The sequence below is a fragment of the Saccopteryx bilineata genome, chromosome 2 (assembly GCF_036850765.1).
Source record: "Saccopteryx bilineata isolate mSacBil1 chromosome 2, mSacBil1_pri_phased_curated, whole genome shotgun sequence".
Classification (NCBI taxonomy): domain Eukaryota; kingdom Metazoa; phylum Chordata; class Mammalia; order Chiroptera; family Emballonuridae; genus Saccopteryx; species Saccopteryx bilineata.
In genome coordinates, this window is record NC_089491.1 from 56,272,891 (window position 1) to 56,294,833 (window position 21,943).

At 35.3% G+C, this 21,943-nt stretch overlaps 1 protein-coding gene across 6 annotated transcripts in view; it reads left to right on the forward strand.

The window, feature by feature from the left end:
• ABHD17B (abhydrolase domain containing 17B, depalmitoylase) overlaps nucleotides 1-19,582 on the forward strand; it is a 54,360-nt gene extending 34,778 nt beyond the window's left edge. For 3 of the 6 annotated variants that reach the window (XM_066257095.1, XM_066257092.1, XM_066257097.1), the window contains exons 2-5: nucleotides 6,597-6,637; nucleotides 11,232-11,701; nucleotides 15,524-15,703; nucleotides 18,051-19,582. In XM_066257095.1, the coding sequence (XP_066113192.1) occupies nucleotides 11,235-11,701; nucleotides 15,524-15,703; nucleotides 18,051-18,270 (867 nt within the window). In that variant the 5' untranslated portion in view covers nucleotides 6,597-6,637; nucleotides 11,232-11,234 and the 3' untranslated portion in view covers nucleotides 18,271-19,582. The remainder of the gene's footprint in view (nucleotides 1-6,596; nucleotides 6,638-11,231; nucleotides 11,702-15,523; nucleotides 15,704-18,050) is intronic. The other 3 variants (XM_066257096.1, XM_066257093.1, XM_066257098.1) reach the window with 1 other exon arrangement.
• Nucleotides 19,583-21,943: the final 2,361 nt, after the last annotated feature.

The following is a 21,943-nucleotide window of genomic DNA, read 5'->3' on the forward strand; positions in this document are numbered from 1 at the left end:
TGGCACAAAAAAGGTTGGGAAACACTGCCATAGAAGTGCCAAGAACTGATTGGGTGGGGTAGGAGGAAATGTGTGTCCATGTTTTAGTTTATGCTCAGCAACATGTAGAGAGGTGTGACTGAATGTTGAGCTAATAGCACTTTCCAGTCACTAAAAACTGTGATAGGAATCTATTGTATTAGCATATGCAAAAATTGACAACCTGTCCTTCTGCTTAATTTGGAAGACATGATTCACTTGTGAGTGCATTAAGTGGATCATCAGAATTGTTAAGTATTTGGAATACTATATGTGCTAAGTTCAGAAATTAGTTAACTAATTAGTCACAATTGTTTTTGTATTTTTTATGGTTTACTTACAACTGTAGCTTCAGGGAACTTTTCAAGGACAGGAATCCCTTTGACCATGCATGAAAATGTATAGCTAGCCTAATTGATTTGAATTGCTCATTTTTAATAAAACACCTTTTACATTATAATTGGGTTAGCTGTTGAAATATTTTTTTCAAGATAACATCTTTCTAAAACAGTATAGTGTAGGTAATCTCACTTAGTTATATATGGTTTACAGTGTTTAACAGGAAGATTCATAAAAATTGCCTGTATGTACTTTGATGGGAAAGCCAGTGAGGCTCCAACATTTCAAGGTAGTATGGATATGAAGCATGGAAGCTCTGATCTTGGATTGCAAGGCTGAAAGGTTCTAGTTCAGCACTATGTTCATTCTGCACTGTGCAGTTTGGTAGCCACTAGTCATATGTGACTAAGTGACTGAGAAACTGAATGTGTAATACTAATTTAAATTTAAAAAGTCATGTGTACCGTATTTCCCCATGTATATATAAGACACACTTTTTCCGAAAAATTTGGGGTCTAAAAATTGGGTGCATCTTATACAGTGGTTGTTTTCTACTTGCATTTCCCACTTTCACACTTGTCTTTTTTTCAGATTTCGGGCCCCCAAATTAAGATGTGTCTTACACATGGGGAAATACGGTAGTTATGGCTCCTGTATTAGTACAGTGAGTATTAAAGAACTGAGGGAAAACATAAGTATAGAAATGGCTACATTGATCAATGTAGGACTTCTTTGTCTTTTAAGATTTTATTTACTGATTTTAGAGAGAGTAAAGAGAGAAAGTGGTGGGTAGGGAGAAACAGGAAGCATTGTAGTAGTTGCTTTTCATATGTGTCTTGACTGATCAAGCCTGGTGTTTCAAACCAGTAACCTCAGTGTTCCAGATTAACACCTTCTCCACTGCACCACTACAGCTTAGGCTATGTAGGACTTCTTATCCAAATTGGTTTGCTTGGTATAGCTTACAGGTTCGTGAGCATTAATTTTCTCTTCTGTAATATTGTATTAGATCCAGTTTCCTAACATGAACCTTCCTGTATAATGTTTTTAAAACTAAAAAAGAAAATTTATAACTAACATTAGGGTTTGAGATTATTTTGATATCTCTAGTAAATGATTGCTTAATATCTCTAGAATCTCAGTGGTATTTAAAAATTGTACTCTGCCTAAAAATATAACTGACATAATTTCTGTAAGTTTTTAAATTTCCATTCCCATGTAACACAGATAATGCAGTCTGTGTCTTCCAAGCTGAATTTTCCTAGCAGAATCACTCAGTCATATCCTGTGATCTCTCTGACAATGGAGTGCCTCTGCTGCCGATTCCTATAATGGTCTGAAAGAGGAAAGAAATACAACTACTTCAGACACACAAGAGTTTCACAAGCTATATTTCTGTATAATGCAAACACAAATAAGATAGAAAATGTGTTACCAGAAATCTTGATTATTTTAAATGTTTTGGATGCTCCATCTTGATTTAAAAGTATATTACCAAACTTTTTTTCTGTGTAATATTCAGCTTCTCTGTATGAACTAAAAAATCTAATGTATATGGCTTTCTAAAGATCATAGCTTTCATGCTTCCTACTTTTTTTAAAATATTTTTTATTGATTTTCAGAGGGAGAAGGGCGGGGTGGGTGATGAACAGAAAGCATCAACTCTTAGTAGTTGCTTCCCCTATGTGCCTTGACTGGGCAAGTCCAGGGATTTGAACTGGGCAAGTCTAGGGATTTGAACGCTCAGCATTCCAGGTCAGCGTGCTACCTACTGCTCCACCACAAGTCAAGATTCGGTTCCTATTTCTCAATGTACTTTGGTAAATGCTGCTACAAATTACATGTTAGATCTTAATGTAGCAGTGCCTAACTGGCTTGGCACTCAAAGGATACTGAAGTGAGTTTATTTTCCTTGATTTTGTATTGACAGACTCCGTAAGCTACTGAGCTGTTAATATAATTGACCTCTTTTGTATAGTAGTAGTATGGTGATTTCTTTTGGGTCAGTCTGTTGGGCTGTGTTGGGCTCCTGGCCCCTTGTACAGAACTGACCCAAAACCTGATTTCTTTTTGTGCTTTTTTTATAATTGAGTATCTTCTCTGCTGTTGCTTCTGATTTTAGTCCATTCTGATCTTTAGTATTTCCTGCTGTTAATAATTAAACATCCACCTCATTTTTCTATTTCTGGTATGAGGCTCTGCTCTAAATTGTTTTTTCTGGTTTCTTCTGTCAGTTTACCTTAAGAACATCAGGCTTTAAGCTTTTATAACCAAAAATAAGCATTAAAATTAGATTTGTGTGGGGTTTTTTTTAATGGTAGCAAATGGATCAATTTTTACATTTTGTGCACTCCTCCTATTTTCAGTTACTTTTTTATCCTTAAGTGATCAGATACTTATTTTATAACTTTAAAAAAAATCTGTGGGAAGTGTTCCTGAATCATTTGGGACTCTAGAACCCTAATTTCTAAATAAATGGACCTATAGCCAACTGGAAGTAGTTACAGATTCTCTGGGTGACATGATACATTTTACAGAAAAGAATATATAAATTATTTCTCAAGATTTATTTATGAATAAAATCAAGTTGAAAATAATGTATCTGGATTTTAGAATATAGTTCTTAACAAGAAATCTAATGTATCACAATGTAAGTGGCTTATCATATTCTACCTATCAATATATTCTAAATTGAAATAGCATGGTTGTTCAAAATATCTCACAAAACAAAGAAAAAAGATAAGTATTTTAAAATGTTTTCTCTGAAACTTTAAAAGACTGTTGAGTACTAGTTCTATTTATTACAACAAAATTTTGAACCCTAATAGAATTAGTTGTTCTTTGTAGATGTACTAATAATATATGATAGTAATATGAATCGATCTGCATTACGAAGAAACTATTAAGAGATTGAAGGGAGATTTTTTTCAGTTAATTGTTATTACATCAGGAATTGACAGGAGTCATTTCGGTAATTTTTTCTGCTAGAAGAGAGGAAGGAGATATAGTAGGTCATTCTATTTAGGGACATTTTTAACACTAGTCTTCCTGTTTTGCTGAGAAAGAACTCAGATGTTCATCTTTTTTTCTTTGTCATTGAGCAGGAAAAGTTACCAGGAGAAGCAGTTTCTTAAATTATATCATACAGTTTTAGGAAATTCTCCTGCTATAAGTGAAGTAATTCTGAGTCCTCTGCCAAAAGGAAAACCTTAATTTTCACAATGGGCCATCTGTTTAACATTGAGTTGACCTTTCATTTTGTGAACTGATTTTTAAGAGGCAAGATTTCCTCCTCCTCCCTGGAAGACTAACCTGTTCTGCTGCACTGAATGATTTTAGTACCTAGCAATCCTTTTTGTTGTTAACATGTGATTTGGTAAACTTTTTCTTCTTTTGAGGAAGCTTTTTAGATGTGGAGGGTATGTTGATTTTATTAATTTATTAACTCATTCAAAAAATATTAGAAACCCTGGTATGTGTCAGGTACTCTGGCAGTAGGGGACCAGTGGTAAGCAAGCAGATAGGATTTTGAACCTGGAACTACTAATTTGTGGCATATTGTCATCATCGATGAATATGAGCCCTTCTATTTTATATGTACTTAATTTTAATTTTTTTCCCTGCAACCTCCTTTTTCTTTTCCCCCTCTATAAACATCCATTCAGATATGCATGTCTTTAGATATTTGTTCTGAAGATATATAACATTTATATGTGTTTTTAATTTACATTAATGGTAACATCTTTTTATGCTTTTTTTCACCTAGTGTTATATTTAAGTTTTAGCCATCAAAGCACTACTTCTCTGCAAAATATTCCATTATCTTCGTCCAACATATTTACATTCATTTCCCAAAAGATGGAATTCATGTTGCTTCCTACACCTGATACAAATAATACTGCAGTGAGTAGCCCCCTTGTACATGTTACCTTAAGGCAGTGGTTCTCCAAGTGTGCGCCCTATGGTATTCCAGAGAAATAAGTGCCTGTTGGGGACCAAAACACCAACAGAGTTTTTGGAGTTTAGATTTTGGGGGGACAGAGTTGTGGGGAATTGGCTGTTAGCTGACAGTCTGCCCAACCTACCACTTCACTTGCCTGATTAGATTGCAAAAGGCTGTTAAGTTGCGGTGTTCCCCCGGAAAGACAGGAGGCAAGTTTCTCCTATCCTTTGTTTGGTATGAAGTTAAGATTTGCTAATGGACTCACTTTTCCCTATAAATAAAGAAAGATGTGGTTTTTGAGTGCACTTTGTTCTTGCAAGCAGCAATTACAGGGCCCTCCCGACGACTCAGTATTTTCTTAATTCTGCACTGTTCTCACTCAGGACCTAGAATTACTAGCTGCGCTGGTTCACAGCATGTGCCCAGATATAAAAATAAATATAGTTACTCTGTTATACCATTTCATTATGGAAATACCTCTCTTTTTGTTAACACATCATTATTATATTTATTATTAACACATCATTGTGTTATTTTTAGATAAATACACCCAAATAAAATGGATAGATTTCTCAAAAAGAAGCATGATATTGAAGAATCTGATTCTGGAAGTGAGCAAAAGTTATGTGTAAATAAAATAGGACTTTTGAAGGCTAATGGGCAGAATTTAATTCACAGCATTTTCCATCACTTAACACTGAACAATACCGATTGGATTAGAAACCCATTCATGGAAGCTTCAGGTGATTTTGGTTTAACATTAACAGAAGAAGAAGAACTGGCAGTTATATCCACTGATTGTGGATTGATGATTAAACATAAGGAATTGTCTCTTGAAGCCTTTTGGATTTCTATAAAAGAAGAATATGTGGCATTATCCAAAAAAGCTTTGAACATTTTACTACAGTTTTCAACATCCTATTTCTGTGAATTAGGATTTTCTTTTTTTTTTTTATTTTATTTATTTATTTATTTATTTTTTACAGGGAGTGAGTCAGAGAGAGGGACAGACAGATAAGAACGGAGAGAGATGAGAAGCATCAATCATTAGGTTTTCGTTGTGCGTTACAACACCTTAGTTGTTCATTGATTGATTTTTCATATGTGCCTTAACCGTGGGCCTTAACCCTGCTAGAGCCAGTGACCTTGGGTTCAAGCTGGTAGGTGCTCAAGCTGGCGACCTCGGGGTCTCGAACGTGGGTCCTCCGCCTCCCAGTCCGACGCTCTATCTACTGTGCCACTACCTGGTCAGGCTGAATTAGGATTTTCTACCCTCAACACAATTAAAAGTAAAAAGAGAGGAATTCTTCAATGTATTGACAAGGAAATGAGAGTTTGCCTTTCAAATATATGCCCAGACATTGAAGAAATCACTAGGAGACATCAGGCTCATGTCTCTCATAAACACAAGAATGAAAAAACTTAACACTGGCCCTGCCAAACTTACCAAATCTTACTAAGAATGTGTGTGTGTGTGTAAAGATAACTTTTTTGTTGTTTTTTTATTTTTTTAACCCCTCTTTTTTATGAATTCTAAAAAGCATAACTCAAAAAATGTAACATAAAAATGTTTTTTAATGTCAGAATAAATTTAATTTTGTTGTATTTCATTTAATTACTATATAAAAGCACACTTGGACTTTATATTTTTTTCTTTAATATATGACTTAATTATTATAACATACTTCTCAGAAACTATAACATTTCTCAGAAATTTGTATATAGTGTGCCTGCAATTATTTATGGGATTTTAAATGTGTCCAGACTTCAACAAGTTTGAGAACCACTGCCTTAACATGTGTTCAAGTGTTTCTTTGGAGTACATAACCCAAGAGTAGGATTTTGGGTGGTAAGTTAAAAAAAAAAAAAAAGGCTTACCCAGCAGTTCACAGAGGTTCTTCTTTTTTCTTTTCCCCTATTGTCACCACTACTTATACTACTTAGTTTTCGAGTTTTTATTTTTCTTATAATGTTGAAGTGATATTTCTTAACATTTCTTTGACAGTTGGTGAGAGTGACTTTCTTCATATACTTATTAGCCTTGTTTATCGCTCTGTAAATTGACCATTCATATCTTTTGCCCATTTGTTCTCTTTGAGTTACCTGGGGGTTTTTTTGGTTTTGCAGAAGTTCCCTATATTCTAATTTTAACCCTCTGACAGTTTGGGATGAAGAAATCATCTTCCCCAAAGTATTTTTTACCACATAGTGATCACTATTTAAATGAAGCTTAATCTACCGATGTTTTATCTTTTGTGGATTCTTTTTTTTTAGTTGTATTACTTTTGCCTTATAGGTCTATAATATCTCTGGAGTTTATGTTCTACGTACTGAGAGGTAAGGATCCAACTACTTTTGCCTATCTGGTAAATTTTCCCCAAACCATCTTCTCAAGGATCCATCCTTTCCTACTGCTTTGAGAAACTAGTTATGTCATAGATACTCATTTATGCATAGGTCTATTTGTAAGGTCTTTTGTTACTAGGTCTATTAATTTCTGTGCCAGCACCAATTTGTCTTTGTGTAGACTTTAATAACCTGAAAGGGAATATTCCCAGCTACTTTTGCTCTTACAAAGTTAACCTTAGCTTTCCAAAGATCTTTTTTTTCCCTAACAGCTTTATTAAGATAGAGACACATACAATCTATTCATTTAAAATCACATTTTGGTGGTTTTTAATGTGTATATTGTTAACAAGATTGTACAACCACCACCCAAATTAATTTAGATTGTTTTCCTTACCCCTAAAAGAAACCCCATACTCTTTAGCCATTGTTCCCTAACCATCTTAGTTGCCATAGCCATAGAGCCCCTAATCTGTGTCTGTCTGTATAGATTTGCCTATTCTGGACCTTGCATATGACTAGAATCATAAAATAAATGGTCTTTTGTGACTGACTTCTTTCATTTGGCATAATGTTTTTAGGATTCATACAGTTTGCATCAATGCTTGTTCTTTTTATGGCTGAATGATATTTCATTGTATGAGCATTACATACTTTACTTATTCATATTGATGGACATTTGGTGATTATTTTGACTTATGAATTATGGCACTCTGAACATTTATGTACAAGTTTTTCTGTTGGATATATGTGTTCATTTCTCTTAGATGTATACCTAGGAGTGGAATTGTTTGGTCAAATGGTAACTGTGTTAAAGTTTTTAAGGAAATGCCAGACTGTTTTCCAAATTGCCCCATTTTACTTCCCCACAACAGTGTATAAAGGTTACAATTTCTTCAGATTATTGTCAACCCTTGATACTATCTTTTTGATTATACCATGCCAGTGGGTAAGAAGTGATATTGTAGTTTTAATTTGTGTTTTTCTGATGCCTAAACATGTTGAACATCTTTCCATGTGTTTACTGGCCATTTTTATATCTTTGGAGAAATGTCTATTCAGATCCTTTGTCCATTTTTAGTTGAGTTTGTGGTTTCTTTTAATTACTCAAGAAGTTTGGCCTGACCAGTGTTGACACAGTCGATGGAGCGTTGAACTGGGACACAGAGGTCCCAGGTTCGTAACCCTGGGTCGCCAGCTTGGGCACAGGGTTGCCGGCTTGAATATCAGATCATAGATATAATCCCATGGTCACTGGCTTGAAGCCCAAGGTCTCTGGCTTGAGCAAGGTGTTGCTGGCTCAGCTAGAGCACCCTGGTCAAGGCACATATGAGAAAGAATCAGTGAACAACTAAGGTGTCACAACTATGAGTCTATGCTTCTCATTTTTTCCTCTCTCTCTCTCTCTCTCTCTCTCTTGCTAAAAAATAAGTTTGTGCACGTCATCACTTATTTAATTTGTCACTCTTTAACTATCTGTAGGTCTTTTTCATTTAGTATTTTGTGTTTTGCTTTTCTTTTAATCAGTCTTGTCTAAGTGCTCTTTCCACAAAAAATTTGACGTCTACCACATACCAGTTTCATGACTGACCAGCTATGTGACCTTTGACAGGCTACATAAGTACTCTGCTCCTGCTTCTTCAAATGATAGTTCCTATGACAGAGGGTTGTTGAAAGGATTAAATAAGCTAATATATGAAAAGTATTTAAAATACTGCCTGATAGTAAGTGCTCGGTGAATGCTAGCTATTAGTAGTGGAAGCCTTTCAAACCTTTGTCTCTTTAAGATTTTGTTGCCAAGAAATGACATTTTTATTCAGATGAGTTTTATATAAAACAAATTGGACTTAAAATGATCTAAATTTAACAAGGTATTTTAATGATTCTTAAATATTTTAACAAGAAAAAAATACTTGCTAGTACAAATTGGTTCTTTCTGCTTCTCCCCCTACCTTTCTCTCTGTCCTCTCTAAAAATCAATAAATCAAATCTTTTTTTTTTTAATAAATTTTTATTAATGGTAATGGGATGACATTAATAAATCAGGGTACATATATTCAAAGAAAACATGTCTAGGTTATTTTGTCATTAAATTATGTTGCATACCCCTCGCCCAAAGTCAGATTGTCCTCCCCCACCCTCTATCTAGTTCTCTGTGCCCCTCCCCCTCCCCCTAACTCTCTTCCTCCCTCCCTCCCATGTCCTCCCTCCCCCCACCCCTGGTAACCACCACACTCTTGTCCATGTCTCTTAGTCTCGTTTTTATGTTCCACCAATGTATGGAATCATGTAGTTCTTGTTTTTTTCTGAAATAAATCAAATCTTTAAAAAAAAAAAAAGAATAAAATACTTTTTCAGTAACTTGCTCAGCTCTGATTATTTGTTTTACTTAACAGTTTTCTTGTGAAATTTTTCACATAGAAAGGAGAAAATAACTTTTTAAGTGAGTCCATGTTGCTGCTCTTCTGTACCAGGCCTTTTAGTAGGAAGGCACTAATTTGCAAGTTTTTGTTACTAACTGGACACCAGTTATCTGGGTTTGAGGCAGTGGTAGTGGGTTACATTGTCTTTTCATTAAACTAGACCCTAGCACTGCAGTTTTTCTCCCATAGGCTCTCTCATCTTTGGTGTTTATCCCAGAAGCATCTCTGAAGCATTATATATTTCAGACTACCAGGTTTGTTTAAAAGTTACTTTCTTATAGTATATAAAATTCCTTATGTTCAAGAGGTAAATTACAGGAACATAGTCTAGTTATGTATATACAGTTTACTTATTAATCAGGCTTTTAATATGCAGTTGATTGCATGTAAAATATTGGGGGCAAGAAATAGTGTAGGCAGATTACTAAACAGGTAGCATTGCTACAATGTATCTTCTACCCCAACTTGTTTCCAGATCATCCCATTCTCTAGAACTAATCTTTTGAACTCCCTTCCCTTCTATTTTCTTCACCAGGCCCTTTATTTCCTGACCAGAATAATAAATTTGTTTCAATGAGACTAAGATTTACATATTCAGGCTAAAAAGGCATAAAGATAAAATAACAAGTAAAATCGTTCCCCAGTGTCCAAGAGACACTTTTTTCTCCTTCCTCTATTCATCTTTTAAAGTCTTTTATGTCACTCTAGCCCTTGTTTCTCTCTATCTGTTCTATTTCTGCTTTTTTCTACCTATTTAGTTCAGAGTAGGGAGTAAACACTTGTATTGAGCAATACAGACTAAATTTTGATTCAGTAGTAAGTGAAAAGGGCATTCTTTTCTGTCCAAATAATTCTCGCCTGTTTAGTCACTCCTGAAATGCTTTCTTATTTTTGATATAATGTGCATTTTTTTCCTATCCTTGTATTTAGACTTTTTGATGAAAATTAGGTGCCATAAGCATTCTGGAAGGTGTTTGTTTTGAATGCCATCTTCCTGGAACTAAGCAAAGGTCTGTTACTACTAACAGAAGAGAGGAATTTGAGAAAGGACAAGACAGAAGGAAATGCTGATAGGACAAACAAGTCTTTATTTTTGTTTCTGAGTTAATATGAGGTGGATATTTTTATAATACTAATGAAAAGACATAGGAGGAAGTAGACCATTTCTGAGCCAACTCTCTGGTCATTACTGTATTATACACCTAAACTGTATTATTCTACTTGTTCTTCACAACCTGTGTTCAGTGTAGGCATTGGCCTGGCCTCCCTTAGGAAGACAATGAGAGTCAAAAGATAAATACTTTGCCCAAGGACACACAGCTAGGAACTGGGATTCCATATCCCTCTTTTTGTCTATGAACCTTTATGTTTCTTCTCATCTAACCATTTAGGAAATTTTACCTTTACCGAGTTTTACTTTTTCCACAATGTACTTCATTATATAGCCTTTTCAAGTCTGAGTAGTGATTACATATGTACATACATTTTAATGTTTTATAGGTTATTTGGACTTCTGGCACTATGGCTAAAATGATAAGGTTCTGGTATAGTGTTCTGAGCCTTTGACAATGTAGCTCAGTGATGGCAGTGGTGAAGCTGGGTGTCAAATCCTGACTCTACCACTGAGGCCACATTGTGAAATACAAACATACTGGAGGTTGTTTTGAGGGTTAATCATGGAAATATGCATAGAACACTTAGCACAATACCTGACAAATAGTAAATACTTCATAAGCACTATTATATAATATATTTACTATATCATGTTAAATCCCTAGCTTCTCCATGAGATTCTGAGAATTTTCAGACTCACAGAAATTACAAACTATACTAAAGATGTTTCATACCTCCTGTGTTATTTGTAGATTGCCTCTACTTTTGTGTTATTTTTCATATTTTGGGTAAACATTTTAAGATACAATCACTACTATCTGAAATATATCATATAGTATTTGAATTGCTCTCCTTATCAGGAATATTTGCCTCGTCCCAGGATTTACAGTTTTTCCAAAAATATCCTAAAAATCTGTTGTATTTGGAGATACTTGGACTAATAGTAGTAGATAATGATCACTGGTATCTTTGTTTTAACCTTCTATTGTATGAGAATGCAGAATTCACATTCAGTAATTAAAATATTTGTTTTTCCTTTTCTTTTTCAGAAGATGAATAACCTTTCATTTAGTGAGCTATGTTGCCTCTTTTGCTGTCCACCTTGTCCAGGGAAAATTGCTTCAAAATTAGCATTTTTGCCACCTGATCCAACTTACACACTAATGTGTGATGAAAGTGGGAGCCGCTGGACTTTACACCTATCAGAGCGAGCTGACTGGCAGTACTCTTCTAGAGAAAAAGATGCTATTGAGTGTTTCATGACTAGAACCAGTAAAGGCAACAGAATTGCCTGTATGTTTGTGCGTTGCTCACCCAATGCCAAATACACCTTACTCTTCTCACATGGAAATGCTGTCGATCTTGGTCAGATGAGCAGTTTTTACATAGGACTGGGATCACGGATTAACTGTAATATATTCTCATATGATTATTCTGGATATGGTGCAAGTTCTGGAAAACCAACGGAGAAGAACCTCTATGCAGACATAGAAGCTGCTTGGCTTGCTCTTAGGACAAGGTAAATGGTGACTGGGAATTATTTTCCACACTTAGTCTGATTAACTAAAATTGTCTAGTAGTAGAATAGAATAAAAGCTTTTTTTTAGAGCACATCTCTTAAAGTACTAAATAAAGATTATATCTACCAATAAATACCTGAGAAGAGTTAAAATTGCAATTGAGCTTATTAGAGTATATTTTAAAAATGTTTATTCAGCCTGACCTGTGGTGGCGCAGTGGATAAAGCGTCGACCTGGAAATGCTGAGGTCACCGGTTCGAAATCCTGGGCTTGCCTGGTCAAGGCACATATGGGAGTTGATGCTTCCAGCTCCTCCCCCCTTCTCTCTCTCTCTCTCTCCCCTCTCTATAATGAATAAATAAAATCTTTAAAAAAAAAATTATTAAAAAAAAATGTTTATTCAGAGGTCTGACATTTCACGAAAATGAGAGAAAATGGTGATTTAGCTAATTACTTATTGAACCTGATCTATCATTAACAGTATAAGGAGGCTGGATTACTTTTTGTCAGAATCCTAATCCAAGGTTTATATTGTTTTATATTGCTATCTCCTAGACAGTATAATATAAAGCTATCTTAATGGAACTATTTTTAAAGTATTCATTCTATAAAACTGAGATTTTACTTTCATTCTGGATTCAAAATTTGGGGAGGCTCTCAAGTGGGGAAAAAAGTAACATAATAAATTATTTAAGTAATTTCTTAACTAGAAATTGTATTAATCTTTTCTAGTCACCAGGTTACTTACAGATTTTCTTGAAAAATAATATTATTTTGTGTATTTTATCACCATTTAGTATACAATAAGTATGTATCTTAATAATATTTATTCTTCATATTATACATTGACAAGCTGCTTGACTTCCACAGTATTTTATATAGAAGCTAAAGAACATAAAGTTTACTGTTTCTATTTTATTGTTTAAATAGGAACAATTTCAGTTAAGCACTACCTCAGTATTCTTAGTGGGCATAACTTTTTTTGGGAAATGTCTTTAGAATCATTTATCCCTCTAAGAAATGTAATAAAACTCAAATCTCATAGCAAAATTCTTTGTAAAGGGGATCCTTATATCAATTGAAATAATATGAAAAGATATCTATCTGGTGAATAAGAAAAAATAGATGGTAAATAGTGTAAGTAGAGGGAAGGAGGTCAGGGTTGAGTGGAGGAGCAGAATGTTAAAAATACATAAAGTTATAAACCACTTTTAATGACCAAAATCTGCCTCTGGTATACTGACGTCATTCCCCTCAGCCTACAAACAAACAAACAAAAATGAGTGCCCTCTTTCAGAGTCAGCCGGTTGAGTGTGTCATAATATATACTTTTTTTTTTAAAACAGAGACATAGTGAGATCATAGAGAGGGATAAATAGGGACAGACAGGAACGGAGAGAGATGAGAAGCATCAATCATCAGTTTTTCGTTGCAACACCTTAGTTGTTCATTGATTGCTTTCTCATATGTGCCTTGACCATGGGCCTTCAGCAGACTGAGTAACCCCTTGCTCAAGTTGATGAGCTTTTTTTTTTTCTTTTTTCTTTTTTGCTCACACCAGATGAGCCCACGTTCAAGCTAGCGACCTCGGGGTCTCGAACCTGGGTCTTCTGCATCCCAGTCCGATGCTCTATCCACTGCACCACCACCTGGTCAGGCAATATATACTTTTTAATAAGAAATATATTGAGATATAATTTACATACCATAATTCACTCTCTTAAAATATAACTTCAGTGGACTAGTATTTTTTTTTTAAGATTTTATTAATTGAGTTTACAGAAGAGGGGGAGCGAGAAAGTATCAACTGATTATTACTTCACTTTAGTTGTTCATTGGTTGCTTATTGTATGTGCCTTGACCAGGCAAGCCAGAGTTTCGAACTGGCAACATCTACATTTCAGATTGATGATTTATCTACTGCTCCACCACAGGCCAGGTGGACTAGTATGGTTTTTAAGGATGCTAAGTTAAATTACGTAGTCTTCATTGCTAGTGCTTCATAAGTAACCAGTAGGGGAAAAATAAATAATGAGCTTAAGTAATTATTTCTTGAATGGTCTTTATTTTAGGATTTTAATTGATATTAACCTCAAGTTTCTGAACTTCTGATTATCAAGAGACAATAAGGAACTAATATTCACTATGTAGCCTTCGCTCACAAATTTTGAAATCATTATCTTTGTGTTGTAATAGGAAAAACACTGGACTGAGGGTCAGGATACCTAGGTTCTAATTATAGGTCTCTGTCATTAACTTATTCTGACTTTGAACATCTGCTCAGTAAGCAGCTGAACCAGATTAGATGGTCTCTAAAGTCCTTTCTAACTTGTCTTCTGAAATTGTTACTGCTCTGAGTCCTCTGATGTGAAATTGGCAGCTGTCTCTGCTGCTCTGGAGCATTGCCCATTACTAGCTTTAACCTAAAACCCATAGTTGCCACCAACAATGCTGCTACTCAGCTAACAGCAACTGTGCAGCCTTAAGGGTTATGCTAATGCTGCAGATGTTCATTTTCCTAAATTTTTTATTTCTATAAAGTATATACAGCTAGGGCTGTTGTAAAGAAAACTATTCTGAGTTTGTTTACTTTTAGAATCAGTCTGGAGTAGATGGAGCCTAATCTCTGGGACATAACCAAATGCTTGAGTAGGACTGAGGGGAAGGAACTATGGGAAAGTATGTCATGTCTAGGTAGTTCACATAAGCTTGTGCCCGGAGAGGGAGCACATAGAGTTTGTCTTGTTCTTTCCTGAAATGCTTAGATAATTGGGAAAGCTCTATTACCTTTTTATTACCTATTCAAATGGCTAAGGGCCATTTGACTACTGTGAGACTTCTAAAAGTAGAAAGGCTTATTTGGTATCACTCTACCCACTAACCCCACATTCATTAACTCCTGTAGCATGTCACTTATACTTACAGTGGTTTATAAATTGGGACAATTATACTATAGACAAGTAACAATGACTGGAACATAGTATTTACCCAATATTACTATGTAATGGTTTATGAATTTAAAGCATTTTTTGTGGGGGGGGGGGTTGTTTTTTGTTTTTGTATTTTTCTGAAGCTAGAAACAGGGAGAGACAGTCAGACAGACTCCCGCATGCGCCTGCCCACCAGGGGGCAATGCTCTGCCCCTCCGGGGCGTTGCTCTGTTGCGACCAGAGCCACTCTAGCGCCTGGGGCAGAGGCCAAGGAGCCATCCCCAGCGCCCAGGCCATCTTTGCTCCAATGGAGCCTCGGCTGCAGGAGGGGAAGAGAGAGACAGAGAGGAAGGAGAGGGGGAGGGGTGGAGAAGCAGATGGACACTTCTCCTGTGTGCTCTGGTCGGGAATCGAACCCGGGACTTCTGCACGCCAGGCCTACACTCTACCACTGAGCCAACCGGCCAGGGCCTTAAAGCATTTTTAAAGCAAGTAAAGCAATACTCTTGAGATTTTAGCATGAAGTCTATTCATAATTAAATCATGTCATTAGAATTGTCATTCATCTCTTTACCTTTTTAATCACCATTTCTATGGTAAGTACAAGTTGATTTCAAGAAATACATTAATTTGCTCTTGGCTAAAACAATACATATATTCAAGCTATATGTCACATTTTCATCACTATGACCAACTTTAGAAAATAAAATGATCCACTTTTGATGTCTAGGGAAATAAAATTTTTCTTACATTGAATGGAAGATAAACACTTCTATTAAACATCATTCATTAGTATATTAGTGATAATAATATTTAAGATTAAGGTCTTAGAAATGATTGAACATTTCATCCTAGTCTAACTCATTTTTTTTTAACTTCTGAATTTTGTAGATATGGCATTCGCCCTGAAAATGTGATTATATATGGCCAAAGTATAGGTACAGTACCATCTGTGGATCTTGCTGCTCGATACGAGAGTGCTGCTGTTATTCTTCATTCTCCTTTGACCTCGGGAATGCGAGTTGCTTTTCCTGACACCAAGAAGACCTACTGTTTTGATGCATTCCCAAAGTAAGTATCAATATTCAGAATTTTTGAATTTGTAGAAACTTTTTAGGGAATTTCAGCACTTGTGGTATTCCTGATAGAACTCACTCAGCTGTGAGCTTCTATTTTAGATATATTTATAGAAATTGTGAAAAATTAACTTGTGAAGCAGGTGATAGCAGGTCACCAGTCAGGAAGCTGAAATACTGAGACATCGTAATCCAGGTACAACATGCTGAGGGCCTTTTACCCAGACAGTGGCGCTAGTATTAGAGACAAAACAATGGATTTAAGAAATCAAATTGATAAGACTATCAGGCAGATAGATGCTAAACAAAAAATCTTTAATACGATTCCCAGGTGTCTGACTTAAACTGCTAATGGATGGTGATGACATTCAGTGAGAAACAATATGGAGGAAAGGAACAAGTACTGTAGAGGGAAAATGAGACAGTGCATAAAAATGGATGGATGATGTCTAATGATATCTAATTAACAAAAGTGAATTGCCACAAAGTCTGCAAACATGAGGTGTTAGACAAATTTGAAAAGAGAGCAACTTCTAGTGCTTCTTAAGACAGTACAGTAGTTCCACCAGCTCAAGCATTGAGACTCTGGCAAATGTAAGTTTTATTTTCTTTGTCTCATTGGCAACAATGCAAAAGATATTTCTTGCAAATGACAGATGGGCCAAAGGCCAAGTCATCACTTAGTTCTTTAGAAGAACAGCAAGGGTCATTTCAAAAACATTTTTCTCATCTTTAACCTAGTAAGAGATCACTTTTGTAAGGAAACTTATGAGAACATGTGAGCTTATCACCAGAGCAGGCTGTGAGAGGGAGATTTTGGTTTTTACTTTTATTTGGGTTTGTTTTTGGTTTTGTTTTAGATAATGCTAAATTGGAGGGTATGTGCATTATATTTCTTCTAACTGAATGACACAGATGATAGGAAGGTATTTGAGGTAATATTATTGCCATGAAACTTATCTTTCTAGCTCCCTTTTTCATTATTGCACCAGCACAGAGGATAGAACTAACAGTTAACTTAGAAAAAAACTATACATGTCTTTTTATTAAATTGTTCTAATTTCTTTACTGTTGAACATCTGAAGCAAATAATATGCCCAAACACTCTTAACTTACCAAATGCAGCTTTGAATAATTAATTTCATTGATGATGTTCAGAGTTTTCATGATTCTAACCTCATTTTATGATTAGTGCCTTCTCTAAGAATTTTTTAAGAGCTGTTATTTGTAAGATTTCTTCTCTGTGTAGTTTGTCTCCTTTGAGTTGCCTTTTTAATTCTGATGATTTTGATCGCTACTGTAAAGTGTTGTCCTCTGATGTCTGATACTTCTTGGTTTGCTGTTCCTAGTAAGACAGAGGGACTAAAGTGCTGATCTGAATTGGTGATTAATAGGTGTTGTTGACTATGAACTTCACTATAGAATCACCTAGTCAACTAATGAGTTGGGGATTCCTACCCCAACCCTTCACCTATGTCAGTATTTATATGCAGTATCTTTCCTTTTAAAGTGGATAGTCTCCAAAGAAGACTTTCTAAAACTCTCCTTGGTGGATGAAGGCCTGTGCACCAGCATTTTGAAAGCCCAGTAGAGAAAGGGGATTCAGAGCAGCCAGTATGTACATGCTCGCTTCATCTCTGGTACCTCAGTCCTAAACTGCCTGGCAAATCTCTAGCCCATAAGCCCTTCAGTTTTGGGTGGAAAACAGTTACCCTGATGCAAAAAAAAGTAGGGAAGGATGGTGGGGGAGATAAACCTAACCTGTTTCTTCAAACAAATTCTAAAGATTTCAATCACTTTAATCACCCACCTTCACTTTCATCCCTGTATCATTTCCTAGCCTTCTCAGTATTCCATGGTATAAATTGGGTTGGTTCTTCACTTTACCTTCTATCCTCTTAAAAACCGTGTTTTCTCCTATCTTCTTTTCAGCCCCCCAAAATTTTGGTTTTTTATATTTGCTCTATTTTTATGAATTAATACCCTAAAAGAAACAAAAAAAGCATGCTTCCATATATGCATGCAGAGTTAGGAAGTTAGCACATACTTGAAAGGGTCCTTGTTTCCTGCTTTCCTTGCAACCTAAGTTTCTCTGTGCTAAGTATCAACATTGTAGAAATTTTCAAAACAGAGAAGTACATGAAATTAACTTTCTCAAATAATCTTAAGGTAGAGAGTATGTAAAGGTGACTTTTGAATTGTATTTGAAATCCAAAAGGCAACCATGCCTTCTGGATAGACTCTGATGTTTAACTTATCTCTCTGATAGAGCACAAGAAAAACTGTTTTACATTTCTATTCATAGTTAACTCATTGACTTTACCCCCTCCTTTTCCCTACAGCATTGACAAAATCTCTAAGATAACTTCTCCAGTATTAATAATTCATGGGACTGAAGATGAAGTCATTGATTTTTCACATGGCCTCGCATTATTTGAGCGTTGCCAAAGACCTGTGGAGCCTCTGTGGGTTGAAGGGGCAGGTCACAATGATGTGGAACTTTATGGACAGTACCTTGAAAGGTTGAAACAGTTTGTGTCACAGGAACTGGTAAATTTGTAAAATATTCTGTAAATTTGCATACCGGATTTTCTTTTGCTGAACTGCACTCTTTGGTAAATAACAAAACCTGAAAGTTTTGTTTGCAAATCATGTCAGTTGCCTTCATAAATGTACAGGTAATGATTTGTTAACAGACTTAATGAAGGTTTTAATTACCAGAACTATAACTGGAAATAATAATATCATGCAGTCAGGCTATGTAATTTATATTTTTTCTGTGAATTTTTTTTTTAAACCTCAAGATGAGTACTGTATGAAATTTTAATTCTATAAAATCAAATGCTGTAAAAGTATTGCCAAATGCTTTTGCATATGAGAAACAAATTTATAAATATTTTTAAAACATCTTAATGTACTAAATCTTATCCTGATATACAAATGTAATATTCTTTCAATAAAAAGCTGTATATCTAAAACAATTCAAGTACTCAGTAGAATACTAAGAAAACATACATGTTCACTAGAGATGACCTAAACCCTGTTGTACAGGGATAGAGGTATACACAGTTATTTGATTGTAAAATACATTGAATTTTCTGTATTCCCTGGTTATCATACATTTTCTCCTTTAAAGGGTTAAAAAAAAGATGCAAGTCTTAATTTTTATGCCATCTGTTAATTTACCAACTAGTTACTTTGTAAATTAAAAGTCATAATAGCACTGAATTTTAACTAGTTTTGATTTCTTAAGTTTGGTACTGTAAGGCAACTGCTTAAATTTTTTATTTTCATTATTTAAAAGGCATTTAGATCTTCAAGAATGATTTTTGTATGCAATGTTGTTTTAAATTTTGACTAATCTCCTAAGATTTCAGTACTCTTCATTATAAGACAGCCTGAAAGACCATTGGATGTTCTTCAGACCACAACAGACTGGCTTTGGTCCTTTTTTACTTTGGCTATTTTTAAGAATAGGACCTGTTGTTTTAGATTACTATCTGAGAATTTCATGGATTCACTCCTAATGCAGGAAATAAGAAAACATTTAATTCATAACTTTTATATTAACCAATGCAGTAAAAAAGAAAGCTCACACACAAAAAAAGTTGCCTTTCCTTGAATGAATCATGCCTGAATTAAAAAATGAAAGAAAAATAAAAATTAAATAAATGGTATGTAGTCTAATTTGTAAATGAATGAATATTGAAATAATATACACTGTGGATATATTTTAAGGCCTTATGTAGTTTTAATTGTTCTGCTTGTTCTGTGGTTATGTCTAAGACTATAGTGTATGATTCTCTTCAAAGTTTATCAAGTATTGTGAATGCTTTGGTTCAGATGTGTCAAATTAACAGTAAAACAACAAATACACCACTCAGCTGTGCTTGTTTTGCCTTCTTCCATGCTCTCTACCTTCTATAAAGAGTGAAAAAAAGTTACTATTAATCTTAATAAAACAGTTCTATAATTTTCTAAATTTTATCACTTCTTTCCTATGGAGAGGTTTTTCCTTCTCAAGATTGTCATGGAGCCTATACAGTTCCTTCTTTGTACAGCATAAACCTCAGAGTTTAGCTGAGTGTTTTCTTTGATTACTTGGGAAAATAACAATTTTGATCATACTAATTCTGTATTCATTTAACAAATATTTATTGCTTGTTTAAATTATACATAACCCTATGCCAAATCCTCATAGACAAGGACTGGAGGAGATTTTTAGGGTGTAAAAGGTACACCTCAGAGTGGGAGGGTTTGGAGAAGGGCAAGGAAGAGTCCCATGAAGTAGGTTTTGAACTGAGCTTTGAAAGATGACTAAGAAATGACTAAACTTAGGTGGCTCAGGCTATACAGTCCTGGCTGAGGGTAATAGCAAGTGGAAGCCTAGAATGATGGTGCATTTGAAATAAGATTGGCCAGAGATTAAATGGAAAGAATGGTGTGAGGCTGGCAAGCTAGTTAGCGGCACAATTATGTATGATCATGTACCCTGACTGCTGTCCTAGAAACAAAAGAAAGCCATTGATAGAAATATAAAACTGCATCTGTCAAGAGTTTTCAGGCAAAACCTGGATATTTTAGTTTAACTAGAAATCACATGAAAGACAACTGTTTAGAAACTGATGTGATCGTAGGGTGCTGAAAATTTTATCACATCTGCGATATTGATTTCATCTCAGTATTCAGTGAAAGGATATTCACAAATTAGAAAAAATCCTTGACTGTTTTACCAAGATAGAAAGAGTCCCATAAACAAGCACAAAAAGTAACTAAAGGATTATATGACTAAGGAAAGAAAGCTGTCTTCAAATATTTGAGAGGCATGTACAATTCTTTTAGACACTTTGAGTAGAAAAAAGCAAAATGGCAGATATCTTCTACCTACTCAGAACTTCGATTGCGCTGTGACATCTAGACGACAATATGACATAGAAGAATTGGCAGTAAGATCTGGGCTTATTCCTCTACTGACATTAATTAGCTCTGTGACCTTGGCAAGTTACATCCCTGGACCACTAGAAATGAAGAGAAGGAAATGATTGATTAATAACCTTAAGTCTCTAATGTGATAGGAAAATCTCTCAACCCCACTCATATATAATGACGTACACTATTTTTTAACCTTAGCTAGAGTAGGCCCAGAAAGCTTATTTTGATATTTGGCTCTTGTGCATATCAACATAGTATAATTTGGATTTCACACTAGTCCTGTAAAAATGGTCAATAAATATAAGTAAGTCCTGCCGTATCTTACACGTACAAAAGCAAAATAAGACCAATAAACTGATTTTATCAACTTTAAAGTTTCTCAGACTTATAACTTACTCAAATTTACTAAGTCTATATCCCTCCTAAGAATGTAATTTTTTTTCTCTTCATGACTTTTATACATATATAGGTGTTCTTTACTTTTTTTTTTTTTTTGTATTTTTCTGAAGCTGGAAACGGGAGAGACAGACAGACTCCCGCATGCGCCCGACCGGGATCCACCCGGCACGCCCACCAGGGGGCGATGCTCTGCGGCGACCAGAGCCACTCTAGTGCCTGGGGCAGAGGCCAAGAAGCCATCCCCAGCGCCCGGGCCATCTTTGCTCCAATGGAGCCTTGGCTTCGGGAGGGGAAGAGAGAGACAGAGAGGAAGGGGGGGGGGGGGTGGAGAAGCAAATGGGCGCTTATCCTATGTGCCCTGGCTGGGAATCGAACCCAGGTCCCCCGCATGCCAGGCCGATGCTCTACCACTGAGCCAACCGGCCAGGGCCAGGTGTTCTTTACTTTTAAGAAAGCTTGCAAATAAAAGATGAAAGAAAATATTTGACTTTGGGTGATGGGTATACAACACAACAGTTCAAATGCTGTAGAAATGTTTACCTGAAACCTATTTACTCTTATTAATCAATGTCATTGTGTTAAAGTTAGCTTGCTAAATAAAATTAAAAAAATTTAAAAAAAGCTGGATAGTCCTGCTTCGATAGTTCAGTTGGTTAGACTAGCATAATCCTGAGACACAGAGGTTGCTGGTTCCATCTTTGGTCCCAGAACATATAGAAACAGATTGATGTTTTTACCTCGAAACCTAATAAATAAATAAAATTGATACATGAAAATGAATTTTTAAAATTGTAGACTGACATCAATTGTCATATGAATAGGATGCTAGTACATTTAGATATTCCATATGACAAAAACTTGAACAACTTTTGAAGAACAGGAAAGGTAAACTCAAATCTTAAAA